We start from the raw sequence: 18262 nt of genomic DNA, 5'->3' as shown, positions 1-18262 counted from the left end.
CACTTATATACTTTATCATAAAACACACGTGTGCAATGCCACGTGTCTTGTGCTAAGAGAGAGAGGAAACTTAACGAAGATAAACACGCGGCGGCGCCGACGTTAAAAAACGCGAAAAGATCAAACACAACAGAGGAAGACCGGGATTGAGTCGAGCGAAATCAATGTTTAAAACGACGCGTTTTAATTGTTTGATATTTTCAGATTTCTCCGTCATACTGCGCGCCAACCTGATTATCACAATTTCTTACAAATACAAATATAACCTACGGCAGATAGAATTAACTAAACTGTCTTTTATACTCTGCAACTTCCCCTGCTCCTAAAACATTCTTACAGAAGGAACTCTTGGCTGTAGCAATTCTATAACATTCATTTCACCAAGGAAGACGCTTATTATTATTATTTGCAGCCTTTTTGTTCACCGTTAATTGTTTCTTTAGTTTAGAGAGAATGAATTATAACAATCAGCAACAAGCCCCTGTTGGAGTTCCTCCTCCACAAGGTATTCCTCATTCCCATTTTTAAAAATTGTTTTTGGATTTTTTAATATGTTCAATCTTTCTTATTGTCATTTGTGTTGTTCGACATTTCATGGCTTAAATATCGCAGACTAAAGTTTGATTCCTGAGATTAAAGTATTAAATAGTCATAATAGACTTATCTTTCCAAGCTTAATTTTTTCTTTAGTGTGTGATATTTAAGGGTGACTCTTTGACACATTAGATATATTAAATAAGAGTGTTTTCCTTGATTGATTGGAAGACAACATAGTTTGAAATTTATAAGCAATATTATATATTCTAAGTGTATTGATTGTCAAGAAACTTATTGATGAGATTTATTCAATTTTAATTTTCTGCATGGAAGATTTTGTATCATTCACAACTCGTATAGGAATATGAATCTATGCTTATTTTGTTCAAATCTTTGAAGTTTTATGATTTTTTTACACTCTTTTCAATGTAAACAGGGTATGCCCAACCTTATCCTCAACAACCACAGGGCTATCCTCCTGCTGGTTACCCACAGGAAGGTTTATATGCTCCTCAGGGAGGACCTCCTCCTGAGACAAAATCTAGAGGAGATGGATTTTGGAAAGGATGGTGAGTTTTCTCCTTTCTTTTGTTGGGCTCAATGGGTCATCTTTATTATAACTAGATTCAATTCTAAATGAGAATGACTTGAATCTCTATTGGCCATGAATTAAATCTTATTCATAACTGGAATAGTATTCAATATATCCCTCATCTTAACATCCATAATTTGCTGCTTGTGAGAAATAGATGATTAAAGGCATGAACAGATTACGAAATACTTATTTGTTCCATATGTCATGCAGATCTGACTAATTATTTTCGGTGTTGTTTATATGCAGTTGTGCTACCCTGTGCTGCTGTTGTGTCTTGGAAGAATGCTGCTTTTGAGCTGGATTAGGAATTTGGCAAGATGGGATGACTGAATTTGGATTACCTGGCTTAAATTCATATTTTTTGTACAGCTTTGCTTCTGGCGCATCTGTAGCCATGTTCATTTTATTGTACTGATTTTGCTTCGGTTGGTCTATGACAATCTAATGGAGCATGTGTGTACTATATATTTTAATAAATATAAATTATATTGAAGACATTGCCTCTCTGTTCTAAGTATGGATGCTATTACCTACAAGTTCTTATTTCTCAATACTAATTAAAACTTAAAGGATAAGGTTGAGCATTTTGAATTGAATTATAACAAGTAATTTTCAATTGAATTATAAAACGTATCTTAGAGGAAGTAGTCAAACATGTTCTAGGAATGGTGTTGTGGGAAGAGTCTATCTAGTTGACAAAATGGTTGTGATTAGGTATTTATTTATTGTATAATATTAAATTAAATTTACAAATAAGTATTTTATAATTTTTAAATCATTAATAAATTACAAAAAAATGTTGTTAAGTCAGTTAGATAGTCATTTCGTACATTGTGTATCTATTTTTTCAATTACTAATTTTAATGGTTCATATAAAAGAACATTAAAAGTTCATTAATAATTAAAGCTTCTTTGGTTCAAAATTAGTTCATTTGTGCCCCACTATTGAAACATTCTTGCATGACTATTCATACATTTGTCTATTGTATATTTATAAGTACGTGATTTCCAATTTGTAATTATAGAAGTATCTTTTGAAATTACCACTTTCAAACACTTTGGTGCTTAACAAATTCTATAGAGAATGTCATGAATACCTTTTTTTTAAATGTTAAGTTATATATAAAGTCAACAAAAAGCTCACCAAAACCCAATGTATGTATAGTTTAGGTTCTATGAGTGTACAAAAAAATAGCTATAATGATTTCTCGTGGACATCCCTTATTGTTGCAAGTAAATTTGTTATAACTATTATTAGCTTGGCATATAAAAAACCAATACTTGTTGTTCATGATGGATTGTGTTTTTGTTTGCTTGATTGGAAACTAACAAGACTTAAAGTGGCTACAAGCATAGAACACCAAAAGCATGAAATAAGAATACTTTTTCAAGTATAATACATACTTTTGTTTGGTTTAATTGAACATTTATATATCATAAAAGGGTTCTCAACTACATCTACATTAAAAAGGGGTGAAAACAATGAAAACCATATATAAAACTACGTTTGGTTTTATTGTTGAACATTGCATCTAGTGAATTTGAATAATGAAATCATGGTTTTTATTTTATTTTAGGGTACTACTTAACAAATACACATTCATACCAAACTCATTCATAACAATTGTAGAGTGAAATCAAGGAGGTTATGTGGCACAAACATCTCCTAACTACAGCAAACTTCTACTAAACTTTTATATCTACTTTTAATGATTCAAGCTTGTGACATAATTAGATAAGAGTGGCATTGAAGCAAGAAGGAAAAATTATAGCCTTCAACATACATAAAATTCACAAGGATACAATCAAATTTGCATATGACATAAAACTATCAAGAATGCTTTGCAAAGTTCAAAAAAAAAAAAATCATAGTTAATGGAGATGAGTTTAAAATTCAACACTTCTCATGAGAATTTTAAAAGGATCTTCAAGCACATAACCAATAATGGAAGAACAAATAATCATTTATATTTATCCAAAATATGCTAGGGTGTAACATAAGTCATTTAACATTTGTAAGAAAGGAAAATAAGATGTTGTGTGTCCAATGCACATTATGTGTAAAATGAGAAGACATTTGTATCTGTGGTTTCAAACAATGACTATAATAGATTGAATTAGAATAATGAGAGTACTAATTTATGGAATTAACAAATAAGTCTTGAATGGTAACTAGGTACACATCTTTAACGATTCCCAAACAAGATCAAGCTTAAATGCAAAAAAATATGATTGGTGTAATAAGACAATAATACTATCTACTCATGAGGAGTATGTTATGAAGCATGTTGTCATTAGCAATCAAAGGATCATAATTTTCAACAAAAACAAATATAGGAACATCATGAGCAGACACAAAGACAATTTGATAAATTATAATGAGTCTGAGCCGAGCATCCTAGATATATACAAAGAAAGAAAAAGATTTGTATAGGATATCTATTAAAGAATCTATAAAGAAATTCAATGCTCGAAATGTATAGACTTCTTTGAAGAAGCTCTCAAGAGGTGGATAACTCATAAATCGGTCTAAGCAATAAGGGAATCAAATGAAAAGATTGAAGAATTAGAGTGTTATATTGGGATTGTAAAGGACCCTCTAAAGAGATTCTCAACAAGGTTAGAGGAAAGGAAATGCAAGATAGTTGAGGTCCCTCTAAGGAGCTGCTTACTAAGGCCAGAGGTAAGGCGATGCAAGAGAGTTCATGGAGCATGAGATAACAAGCCATAACTTGGGTTCTCTTTAGCATTTTTGATATCTTTTCTATTTGTGGTTTTTAATTTTACTATAATTATATCATTAAAACTATAATGATCATGGTTTAGGAGGGTGATGGTTATAAACCCTAAAATTTCATTATTGATAATATGTTGTGAACTTTGCAATTGCTAGGGGAAAAGTGGTATAGAGATATGGTTATGCTCTAAAAATTAGGGTTTGAAGTATTTTTAGCAAATAGGAGTGGTACATTAATTGTACACTCTATTAGAATCTAGACATCTACTTAATTTTATGTCATTCATATATTGATTAAATGAAAATATTAATCTAGAACTATTAATGAGATTATATTTTTTTGAAATTTATGAAATATTGTTCATGGTTATCTCTATAGTGGACATGAAAGGAATTACATTCTTTATTCTTTCAATTTTAATGAAAATAATTAATTTGAAAAGAATTAATTTTTATGACTGTTGGTGAATGTAAAACTCTCTGATTTTTACTATCCCACAAATCCCTCTAATTTTTATTCATTTACAAAACACCCAAAATTATAATGTGTAATCATTGACTATAAAATTACACAACCCCCACCCTTTTATTGATGTTTGTGATGACTATGATTATATCTCACATATTTACTAGGACAGTTGGTACGGTAAACATTTTTAATTGCAAGCCTGGGAGGAAGAATGAAATATTACGCAAATACTTTTTCGTGGCCTTACAACTTGTTTTGTGGGAAAAAATTGGAATGTGAGAAAGTAAGGATGTTATGTGTGGCATGCATTTGATGGTAAACACACTTGTATGGCTGGATATTCCATATTTGTAGGTTTAAAATATAGTTAAGGTGGACGGGTAGTGAGGATGTGATTAAAAAAGGTGACTTGTGATAAGTTAGTCACATCCTTGTGGAAATTTTTGAAGACGATTGTTTAATCTTGTTTTTGGTGAGGCAGTGAGATGTGTCTAGAGATATGGTGATTATTCTCCAAGCCTCATCTCCTTGATAACTTCTTCTCTAAGAAAAAATTTTTAAGCACACAATGATATTTTTTAAATACAAAAATAACTCTAGTATCATAACAATAAAAATGTTTCAATAAAATGGGATAAATAAAAATACAAAGAAGATAATTGCATATCTTCAAAACATGTTTGAGTTGTTATACTGAGGAATTCTCTCTATTTGACTTTGTTGCCTTGCTTTAGACATTGGTCGATCTTATAGATGCTTTAGTTTGGACATCCCATAAATTCAAAAGAAAATTTTGTTTGATTTTATGTTCAATAATGGTAGGATTAATACAAGAGATATATGGCTTATTGAACAAATTTCATGGAATTATTGTCAGGGACAATTAATTCTCTATATTACAATGACCATGAGTGGAACCATGAGTTTCATATGTGTAGGAATACTAACACTCCATTAGAAGATATTGTAAATATTTCCCTTTGGCTAAGGTTATTCGAAGAGCAGATGAGAGATCAATAGTAATAAATTCAATATAAGTAGTTTGATTGAAGCCTTTGGTATCACAGGTGCTACTTGTACTTAGATTGACTTTTATAGGGAAAATAGTAACTATGAGGACCACAAATGGGTTTTGACTCAAAAAATCATACCAATTACCATTCCTTCAAATACTAAATCCAGTTAAGAGTATTTTTTGGATGAAACTTGTACATTTACTTAGATAAAATAAAAGCAATTTGTCCAATCCTTATATCAGTCAAAATGATAAAAAGAAAATCAAGGGGAGGAAAAACATTTTCTTTAAAACACCACATGAAAAATAAAATCTTTATAATATTTAAATGCTCAAAAATACTTCCATTCTTGAATTTGACAATTAATTTGCAATGACTTAATAAGGTTTTAGGGTTTTAAAATTTGTTACTTAATTAATGTTCACCCTTACATGACTTATTACCATTTTCTAGTTAATTCATACTATTTAGGGTCCTCTAACTAATATTTGAATTATATTAAGAATCATGAAATTAAGAATGTTGTTACAATCATACTACATAGCAGATTGCTTGCAAGACATTGGGAAAGTTTGAAAAGTCTATTATAGACCTAGTACATGCACTTTAATGTCATTATGTGGAAATACATCAATGGTGGGTTGGTTTTGGGTTGATTTGGGTCCATGATGGAAGATATGGTGAATATTGGAGGTTGCATCTAGGTAGCATCTTATTGTAATAGAACTATATCACGACCATAATTGTATAGTGTGTGTATGAAATTGTGGATGTTAAACTAATTATTTACACTTCTATAAACCATTATTTTTTAGACTAAGATTAATCTAAATAGATTATTAGATAAAACCTAGATATTGACTTATAGCTTCATATCTAAAGTGTGTGAGGTCCATGTTAGGTTGCTAACAGATTTGCAACAAGGACACCTTACAAGTTGCACTATAGAATGGAAGATTTTAAAGAAGTATTACACTAGAGAATGTAGACTCTCAAGATCATTCCTTTTAATTTGCAACCTATGCTAACATGGGATGGATTAAGCTAAATATTAATCTAAATGCATACAAATAAAAGAAAACTAATTATAATTTTAAATGCTAAATACTCAAGAAATAAAATAATAGAATAATGATACGCAAATATTATGACCCTTTGAACTAAGGAAGAAGCCTCATTTTATAGATTTCAAAAAATTGCATGGATGGTTGTGATGCAAAGCTAAGCAATAGTGGAGATGTTCTCCTATTTGATCTATGTGGTCTCTGTTATAGAAACTACTAGAAGGATGTGTGTTTTCCTTTTACTTTTATTTCCTTTAATTCTGATTTTAGAAATTGTTATATGTGCACATGAGTGGGGTCTTTTATTTAATTAAAAATTTGGTTTATTTTAATTAAATAAGATATGAGATATTATAGACTTAGTTGCTTGAAATGTAGGATAATATTTCATATGTAGATTGTTTGAGGAATCTATTATGTGAGATTGATTTTTTATGCATGATTAAGCTTGATATAAGATTAAATTTAATTATTTCATAATAGGGGAACATATTTTTCTAGACTAAATTTAGGTGATTACATTTTCCGCTCTTTGAGAAATTGTATGAGTAGCACATTGAGTCAAAGGATGCATTGATGTCGAATAGTTATTTTAAGGTGATGCATTGTTTTGAGAGGAGGAACTAAATTTGAACTTGGTTGAATGAAGAGAATATAAACCAATTTAGAGCTTGATTAGAAAAATTTTGATAGATTGACTTGAATGTATAACTTTATGTGAAGCAATAAAACTTATCATTAGTAAAAATTTGGTTGATTAAACACTATTAGATGGATGTGGTGCATGGTGAGATTGATATGCCCTTGTTTAGATTAAGAACCTACCCTGAGAAATTTTTATGAATTGATGAAATCACCCATGCAAAAGATCAAAGAATCTCAACTTGATGTGGTTTGATGAAGCTAAGATACCCCTAGCGATGAAGCCTTGATTGCTTTATAATTTCAAGAACTAATGATACAATATTCCTCCCCCGTCGAGATTGAAATCAAAATAAGGTAGAAGAGATGCAAAAATAAGGTAGATTTGACCATATATGATTAGATAGGGTAAAAAATGATTAAGAATTAATCTTAATATAGTTAGAGATCAATTTGACCACTTGGTGAGGAGATTTTGCCCTGGATTTTAACTTAAATTGACTAGATTTGACCGAGGTTGATTATAGATTATAGTTATTAGAATTGGTCAATTTGGAAGATTTTGGAAGGTTTTGGGTTCATTTTGCATTGAAATGCATAATTTAAGAGGTGGTCAACTACATTTTTACCAAATAAGTTGACTATAAAATTTGACTAGTAAGATGATGTAATTTTTCAATTTTGATCCCAAAAATGATTTAGGACATCAAAATTACTTGGGGCTACGAATATCATGTCAATTATAGAAAGTTGAAAATTAGGTAAGAAATGTACTAGAGGGGCACAAGGGGTCATTTTCAAATCATTTGCACACTTAGATTTTTAGAGTTTAGAACCTATTCAAAGCGCCATCATGTTGATTTCCATTACATCTTACCATTTTGAGTATGCGAGGAGGCACAACTAGCCTCAGGAATACAACTCACCAATAAGTACCTAAATCCAACTCTTGTTTCTTTGAATTTGCATATATTATATTTTTATGTTGTATATTGTTTTTTTTAAGATACACTCTTGTATCACCTACAATACTAACTTTCATGACGTGATAAATAATCTCATGTTGTTTTATCGCACTGATGCACTTGTTTTGATCACATCAAGTGAACCCTTGTATTATGGCATATGGGGCAATGTATCACATAAAAATCATGTAGTGTGCCACATAGAATGTTTCATCATACGATATTGTGTGAATAACTATGATATATGCTAGATTTGAGCAATACAAATCTTATGAACCAAAGAAACATGTCACAAGAGAAGAATGGATGTCAAAAAAATTTGTCTCAAAGAGTAAAATGTGTCAGAGAGAATGAATAAATTTATAATTTATGTTCTTATAAAAGGAGAAAGCTAATTAAAAGGTAAAAAATACCTAAAGGGAAAAATATCCTAGGTTGCTTAATAATAATTAATAAAATAATTAATTATTATATGCTTGATGTTTAGCTTAAGTAGACTAGACGTTTAATAAGACACTACTTTATTACTCCAACACCCCTTTAAGATAAATTTAGGGAGTAACTAAAAACCTAGAAACTATTATTGAAAGTAAATTTGGGTCCCAAGAACAAGATTGAGGTGTCAAATCAGAACCAAATCTCTAAAATTGAGGTCCCAATAACAAGCCTTGATGAGGTACCAAATCTCAACCAAATCTTTGTAAAGAAGAAAAATAAAGAAAACCACACAAAAACAACCTTACTCCAAAAATAATGAAAAAACTGTTAAAAGATTACATAATTTGAAATTACATATACCCATTATTTATTAGCCGATAGACTTTTCTTCTAGAGTTGCCTCCAGTCAGAAGTTTAAAACTTAAAACTTCAGAAAACTATTTTTTCGATAATAAACCAGATTTTATTTTGATTGAATATCGTATGCAATCATCAATTTTTAAATCAGAAAACTATTTTTTCGATAATAAACCAGATTTTATTTTGATTTAATATCGTATGCAATCATCAATTTTTAAACTGTAGGTTTTCCTCTTTGACATGTTATCGACCTATTTTGTCACTTGTGTACAACCACAATTCTATATTTATTGTCATTAAAATCCTTCCATAGAATTATTCAAGTTGTGCTACAAAGCTAGCATTACAAGGGAGGTGTGGAGGGAATTCTTGATAACAAAAGTGAAGGCATTTACATCTTAGTGAGATCAGGCAGGTGAGCAGGTGAGTGAGATGAAATGAAGGCCTGGAACATGCGTCCCAAAGTCACATTTATACATAGAGTGCCCGACCCAAGCACAAGGCAAACGCAGGATCCAACACCGAAGGGAATCATCTTAATACATGCTTGCTACCTATAATATCAATATCACTCTCTAGATCAATGAAATGCTCTGGGACGAACTCCATGGAATTGGACTACATGTGCAAGTCAAACAAAATTACAATCGCAGAGCTACCAGTCATGAGTGGTGGTGTGGGACAAGATGAAGGGGCACCGCAAAGTCTCTTTTACGATAGCATTCAGGTAAGAAAGATGCTCAATGTTTATGCCACTCACTTCTTGGTCACACATATCTAGAGGATATATTGTGAACCTTGGCCTAAATGTTTGGGTGCAGAATCATGCACACCAAAGTCCATTTCAGAGTAGTAGGGGTGTGTCTCTCCCCGCCATGAGGATTTTTGAATAGATCATTACGAGGTCTTCATCTGTCAACTTTTCACATCCCATTAATTGGTACGAGTCAATGTGTGTGTGAGCGTCGCTGGGCCTCTCAAGTCCTGACTCAATATTGGCTTTCAAGTATAGCATAGAATGTTGTTCAGACGTTGATTATATAGTCCTGACTCTATGATTATATGTTTTTCAGACGTTGTTGAACAATGTTTTTTTATTGTGCTTGGAGAGAAATGATATATGCCTGGTAGAAAGGAACCTGTACAATTTCAAATCGGTGGAAGTCGTCAAAATGCAATTGCAGGAAATCGAGGAAGGGATGGTCAAATGGATCTTGCAAAGAAATAATAAGGTAGTGAGCTATGTAATTCATGATTATATAATGTCTAATTGTCTATTAGATGTATGGACCAACTAGATGAATGGCATGATTTCTTCTGGTATGCAAATATATAGTTGTTTTGTATGATTTTTTGAAAAGTAATGTCAATACTTATTTTTTAAGAATTTGTTAAATTAAAAAAAATTAATAGTTTTTTTATGACATAACAATTTATAATTTGATTGATCAAGTTGGATATTTCAATTAAAAGGAATGTTTGAAAAAGAATGTTGTTTTAGCATTATATTTAATCTTATGTACCATAAATCAAATTTTATTTATAAGGTCCTTGATAATTAAATTCATATATAAAATTAAAAGTCATTCAAAATATTCACATAGAATTCAGAGAGTATAAGTTAGAATGTTGTATTATAATGCCATCTCACCAAATTTTATTATATATTGTCTATGTGTTTCCACATCAAAAATTAAATGTTTAGGGCATTCAATCTTCAAGAGTTTATTAAAAAAGAAGAGAAAAGAAAAAGGTATTTTTTTAATTCATATATGTATTGATTCAATTATCATATCCCATAAAATCATCTTTATAATCTTCTCATGTATTGTAATATACTAGATCTCCCTTACTAAAAAATAAATTATATATTTAATATCAAATATATTTAAAATATATCATTTCTTTTTACATGTATATTAGCCTATTTTATATTGTATTACATCATTAATAGTTAAGTTGAAATAATTACATATTTAATTAAGTGTAAAAATAAGTTTTTAAGGGTTTTGAGAAATCTATACAAGTGAATTCTATGATATATGTAGCCTAGAATCCAAAAAAAATTGATAGGCTACACAAACTTGAAACATGGGTTTTGAAAAGAATCCCATAATCTCCAAGAGGATTTTGAATAAGCTGCCATAAGGTCTTCAAGTGAATCTCGTCATGCTCCTACAACCACACAAAGAAATCCCTCAACAAGGCATCCACAAATATAGAAGAAACCCTTAACCAAGTAACTTAAGGCCAAATAAGATGTCCCCTATATGCATACAGATGTAGAGTAAAATCTTTAAACCAAATCTAAACGTGTCATACATAATCAATAAACAATGGATAGGCAACAAGAGAGGAAAAATCATAGGCCTACAACTCCAAAGGTAACAAAAGAAGGTGACCTAAAAATTGCCATAAAAAAAACACTGTCTTTGGAAATAAATAAAACCAATAGGAAGACCTACCAAAACAATCATCCAACAATATAAACAAAGAGTAGATACCAAAAAAAGTAATCCTCCCCAAAAATATCTTCTACAAGTCTACCTAGAAAAATTTTACACCACAAAGATATGAATGGATTGAGAAATATGGAGAGAGGAATTATCGTGAGAGGAGAACCAACCCTAACTGGAAACCTCCTCAATGTAACCACCTTATTAATCACAACAACCTCCTTCATGTTTCCATGCGAATGACTCTCGCAATGACAAGAAAATCCATGTGCATTGAAATAATTACAAAACTAAAACACCACCTCCACAACTAGAAAAATCATAGAAGGAGGCCTAAAGAAAAATTTGGCATATAGTATAGAAGAGGAGATATGAAAAAGTAATATTAACCTAGCTTGAGATAGACATCCTATGTGTAATGCACCTTTAGCCCAATAGAAGACATCTCATTTATTTTATCCCCATAGAAGGCCAAACTTACCCTAGAAAAACCCAAAGTTAAAAAAGAAGCACAACCCATAGATAAAGCTCCACACTGGATAAGAAGACTAGAAAAGGAAAAGACAAGACCATTCATAAAGGATAAGAACCATAATTATAAAACCCACAATGACATTACCTCAAAAGAAGTCTACAAGAGTAGAGAAGCCAAAAAACAAAACATGGGATATTAGTTCATTAAAGACATCGCAAGATCTCCCAACATAAATAAATCCCTAATAGAAACACTCAAAAACTAGAAACTAATCAAAGATACAACTAAACCCACCCAACATTATCCCTCACAACGAAAGTAGGGGCCTCAAAAGTCTTCCATGTCTGCATAGAACCAATAGAAAATAACGGGTCTCCATCATCCTCCTCATCTCCATCTTTGTCTTCCCTTCCATAATTTAAAAATCCACCTTCACTTATATTCTTGGAAGAATACAAGTTCATTGCACACTCGCAGATTAAGTTAAAGTATTCAATCTGGTTCAAGTTTAACATTTTGATCACCCAATTCTGGCAGAGGGCACACCAAAAGGAGATTTATTCGCTTGATTTCATGGACCCTTCCCAACAAGTACTTTGTATGCCAGTTGTGGGAAGGTGATGATGAAGAGAGTCATCTAACCCATCTACAATGTGAAGATAGATCACTTACATGAAGGGCTTCCCTAATAGCACCACTTGGAATAGGTTTTCCACCATGTATTGTTTGTCAACTAGAAAAAATTTCAATAAAACTATTTTGTAATAGACCAATCCATCTCATCATGTTGTGAGATTTTCCTAGCAAATTTGTGTTGATACACATTGTACATATAGATAATCAATGAACTAATTGTGAACTTGCACAAGGGGCATCTGAAATGCCCAACAATACTCATCCTCATTAAACATTCTCCCATTAAGATGCAATGATGAAGAGTAGTATACATAAAGGCTTGGTGTTTGAGTAAAATGTTGTGACCCCAACTTAGTTTTGTGGGAAATGTTCTAGTTGTGGTTTCTCTGGACACCACCTCATTACCCAATTTCATCAAGTATGTAGTTATTTTGGTTGTGCATTAAAAAAGAATTCATTGTACTAGCTTATTAATAACTCATTCCTATCTACCAACTATTTTACTAGTATTTGTCATTTCTTACTTGGTAGAATATTTGACATTTTTAATTAAAAAGAGTATTGAGCATTTACAAATAACCTTCATTTAATCACATACCTTGTTACTCTATATTGATTCAACTAGATTTGACATTCCTAAGAGTCTTGAAATGAAGCACAATGGTTGATAACCATTCAAAGAATGATAGACCACTTCCTTGTGTCCCCTTTGTAATTACTTTGTTTATGTTTAAGGTTCCTCATGTTTTAATGTTTTTTTTTTTCCATTGTAGTTTATATTGTCTTTTATTAAGTGGGTGGAGGAGAATGCACACCATCCACTTTTCAATGGAGATGAACTAACAACCTATTAAGACAAAATTTGAGACTTAAGGGCTAGAATTTTTTTAAAAAATTAAAAAGATTAAATATTTTTTAATAAATCTTTCGAGAAAATAGGGCAGCATGCAAAACAAGGTAAAACCTCCAAATTTTAGAAAAATTCCAAAATTAAAACCCATTTGACCTTTGGGTTCAAAAACCCCAAAAATCCAAAAATAAATGGAATTGGACATTGTATGCAAAAATGGCCAACATAATCGCGTAAAATCCCAAAGCCTCATCCCAAAAAAAAGGGAAATGTTCATACCCACCCAACCGGGTAGAACTAACATACAGAAACGGAGGGGAACACTAGTTCTTAGCCTCCAAACAAACGGCTACAAAAAATAGAATCAGAAATAGAGCCGAAACAATAAAACAGGAAAGCCCTAACTCACAACCAAAAAGGAAAAATGAAAAACTGAACTAGAAAATAAAACGCTTGTAGAAGTGGCTGAAAATCGTGGCAATCCAAGGTTTCCCTTAGCTGGATCCAACGAGCTCAACCTTGCGATGATCCCATGCCCATAGCTCCCACAACAAACAAAATAGTAAATCCTCATGAAGAGGATTTTGGGTTTTACTCTCCAAATTTTCAATTTGAAAGTGAGAAGTGAGGAATTAAATTCATCTTTGGATACTTATTCACTTTTTGAGTGAATAATTGATTAGGGAAAATAACCAGCCAACCTAGTTAAACCCCAAATCAACCCAAATGAAAACAGGCTATTTCTATAAATAGGAATTCATTTGTGGCAAAACTGCCAAAAATTAAAATAAATCAATTAAAAAGCTTGAAAACCCAAAAACACATAAATCTCCTTAATAACTTTCGCGACAATGCGAACCTCTAAATGCATAGACATGCTTACTAGTCTAATCACATAATGCAAATGAGTTCAGATTTAATAATCAACGAAAGGTTTAATTTAAACACTTTAATTAAGGATACGTCAACCATACCAGGATGACATTGGTAAAATATGAAAGACTGAATGACTAACTCTATGTGCCACTGCTAGGGATATAAATCCTGCACACTAAACAACATGATCAAGTGCAATTGCATATAATAACATAGCTGAAGCAATAATGCATTAAATCACCTAATTTAACCATTTATTTAATTATATTAAAATAATCTATTTACATCACTCACATTCGCATAAAGCATAACAATGCAGGAATGAAGTAAATAACCATAGCATTAAATCCATCACATAACATACTCAGAGGTATGTCCAAAAACCAGATAACCAGATATCATCATAAAAACACACTGTCATCTCAAAATGGCATCATCATGCAATATGATTAACTGAACAACATAGTAGTCTAAAATCTATGATACTGAAATCAAGGTGTAACATCTGACCTTCAGGTCCTCTCAAATGTAAACACAACATGACTAACAATTATCTCTCTAACAAAAAATATAACAAGATAAATGTCAGCAATACCTAACCAAAGAATCCAACATGAACAATCCATTTAATTACTTACGCATTTAATAATGATTGATTACTCTGCATTAAAAAGGCACTTAAAACACATAAGCAAACACAGCCATAAACATGACTAACCACTACTACAGGAACCTAGTCCAGTGTAGCATGGTAAAAAGTGCACAGTGCAATCTCTGCACACATCTCAAGGTAATCATGGAACAACCTCATGATACTACATCAATCTTGGTAACCACTGGCACAAGCCTCAGTGAACCAAGAATCACATCATAATCTCATAGATCAGTCAAAAGCATAAACAAAGCAACTGATACAACAACATAAATCAAAACACCTCGACGGTGTAGACCACTCAGGGTCACAATCATGATCCCATCACAACAAAAGATCAGCAAGGTTGCATCCATCAAGATGACTAACAAAAGTCAAATGGGAGAGGCACTACATCATCCCCCCAAAGACTAGGCTTACTCCTGTAAGCCTGCAATCCAAAAATAGAAACCAAAACACATAAAAACAAGAATCCAAAGCGAGCAATAGGGATGACTCAAGAAACTCTCCACAAGTCAAACCAAATCATTCCCACATTCTCAACCCATCACGTTAACCCCCAAATAGGTTAACCATGAGAGAGTGGGTGTCACATAGACATAAGGTCCTCCAACAAGGAACCTTCTATGCGCTAGGAAGAAGCCATCTAGCCATAGAGTCGACAATACAAGGTAAGGAAAAACCCTCTCTACCCCATCAACAGGTGCCCAACTACAACATGCACCAACTACAAGACCACAAACAAGGTAAAAAAAAGACACACTTCCAACAAGAGTTGGAATCTCAGGGAAAAACCATACCAAAATTCCCAAGAATACTATCATGTCACACATGATCATTCTGGAATCCACGTAAACTCACCCTTAGAACAAAGAGAATGGAATTTTACCAACAAAAGGACACACTCCAAAAGACTACTCACCACCAAGTGTAGGAGCACGACACCTTACCAAGGCACAAAAGCTCAACTACGACTAGAAACTAGGCTAACATAACCCAACCAAACAAGATATCACCTTCCACAAGGTTGCACAGACTTTTGTCAGTGGACACAATCATGAAATGTCTGCATACTAACTCACGAGATGGTAACATGTGTCCAACGATACCATGTCCCTCTAGCACCATGCTAGGAAAACTACACCCAATCTACCGTTAACTCAATCTCTCACCTCAAGTCAATAGTTAATGAGAAAACTTGACTGAGATAATCCACATGAAGATATAAGCTTAGGGAGAAGGATACTACAGAGTATTAGGACTGAGAGCGAGTCTCTCTCTCAACCTCTACACTAACCAGTCCATGATGCGTTAGGAAACTCAAAATTTTACCAACCATCAACATACTCACCTGAAAACACTAACTGAGCTAGTGGCATAACCACACTAGCCTACTCTCACAAGAGAGAAAAGGATACAGAGGTGCGCCCAAGACAACATCCAAGAAGGAGAATCTAGACTCATCAAAGAACTGAGTCACTCACAAAAGACAAGGCAACTTCAACCCTGAGCAAGGAACACTCACAAACCACACTACACCTCACAAGGGTGGTTCAGTGCAATAGGAAACACAAAAACCCAAGCACGAACCCCAACAAGTACCTAGTAGATTATGAAGACAAGATAACTCTTCCATATGAATATCATGAAGAGTTAAACTTCTCCAATGGCTATAAATATGATATGTCATGATTGAATTGGCCTCTACTTGATAAAGCATACTTGGGACAACGACTAGCAACTCTAAAAACCATAGCTTTCACATCCAAACTCGGGTTGAATCCATTTGAAAAGCGTTGAAAAGATATCGATGAGGGCTACCACAAGAGGAAGCTAAGAGAGACCTAAGACCTATGATTAAGTCACCACTCAAAACAAAACCACCAAGGCAAAAAAAACAACAGTCTTGGCCACCAAGACAAGTGATGGACAAAACGTCCAAATCCACACAAGAGCACACATGCCCAAAACAACATAAGACATGGAGTGAAAGGTAGTACACACATTGAAACCATCATTACTCTTCTTTCATAATTTCATTAATTAAGCATAACATAAGCACCAATGCATAAAGAACTGAAAGATTTTCAAGCAAGGGTCCAAGAGTCACCATAAAACAAGTACATACCTTTCAATTTCTTTAAGAATACACTACGTTTACTCATCTTTTAAACCATTCAGTTACAATAACAACTTTAAATCTAACAAAGACACACTAGCATGTTCTCCATGATATTATCCTTTGAACGTACTACCAGAGGTTCGAGATGAACATGATAGAGTCACAACACACAACTAGGTAGCAATAAAACACATCCAAAATAGTCATCATGAAACACAATCAAGAAGCCCAAATGGGGGAATTATCAATTCTAGCAGTAAGTACCAAAAAGAGCTCATTTCAACAATAAGTCAAATGTGACAATTGTCACAAAGAGAGCGATAGATAAAATTTGATGACTACTCCAAGAGAGGAAAATACTGAAAACCAATGCTAACCCAACAACATGAGGAAAGTAACTCCAGCCAAATAAAATAAGGCATCAAACAAATCACACTACAGGTGATGACTAAGTACAGTCACACAAGAGGGATAAATCACCACACAATGCTAAGGAATACATCCTCCTAGCAATGTTAGAGAACATACTCACGCACATCAAGCAGTATAACATTAGTAACCTCATGCATATGCAGACAACAATACTTTCCATGCAATGCAACATTTAGATATTCATCCAATTAATACAAATTTTCATAAGCTTAAGAAGCAATCAGATTGGGGACTTAAGTCATTAACCCAAGGATATAATGCAAAACTATTACTTTGCAATGATTCACAATAACCACTCATTTTCAATGAAAGGTACCATTTTATTCTTATAATCATCAAAATAAAGAATCACAATTAAGATTCATCTATTTACTTGCAATAAGGATAAAACAAGAAACAATGAACCTAACTCCACAAGGAGAAACAAAAGGAGGCACTCAAAGCCAACACATGGACACCAATCATTGGTTCCATCCAAAAAGAGTCACACAAGCAACCAACCAAACAAGGCACATCGATTCTACCTATAAAGCCAAGAAGACTCACTTCCTTCTCCACACACTGCTCTAGTCACATCTACTAGACAAGAAAATACATCACAACTAGATACCAAAGCAACAAAGATCACGAGTTCTCACCAAGACACTTGCACTCAACCAATGCAACAACAACTACATGGGCAACATAAACACAGAGATCCCAATGTTTGAACATGGGCTCTAATACTAGATGTAATGCCCTACCTGGAGATCCTTGGAAACAAGGATGAAATACAAGCCAAGAAATTTTTTTTCACAAGTATGAATGCACATGACAACATCGTACAGGGATCACAACGATCGTAACAGAAGACTTCACCACAATCTCGGCAACCAACGAATCTCCAAATGCCACTACCAAACTGACACACACAAACAAAGCCAACAATGACAATGTACAT

General features: G+C 32.8%; 1 protein-coding gene across 1 annotated transcript; it reads left to right on the top strand.

Moving 5' to 3' along the window:
* The first annotated feature begins 221 nt into the window (after positions 1–221).
* On the top strand, positions 222–1629 carry LOC149569324 (uncharacterized). The gene is made up of 3 exons (XM_089817724.1): positions 222–505; positions 974–1106; positions 1379–1629. The coding sequence occupies exons 1-3, from the start codon at positions 454–456 to the stop codon at positions 1425–1427; spliced, it is 234 nt and encodes a 77-aa protein (XP_089673850.1). The 5' UTR covers positions 222–453; the 3' UTR covers positions 1428–1629.
* Positions 1630–18262: the final 16633 nt, after the last annotated feature.

The sequence above is a fragment of the Cupressus sempervirens genome, chromosome 3 (genome assembly GCF_028749045.1).
Source record: "Cupressus sempervirens isolate cs-2001-9-10 chromosome 3, ASM2874904v1, whole genome shotgun sequence".
NCBI lineage: Eukaryota > Viridiplantae > Streptophyta > Pinopsida > Cupressales > Cupressaceae > Cupressus > Cupressus sempervirens.
The sequence above is the reverse complement of the archived record's forward strand: the minus strand, read 5'-3'. Positions and strand labels throughout refer to the sequence as shown.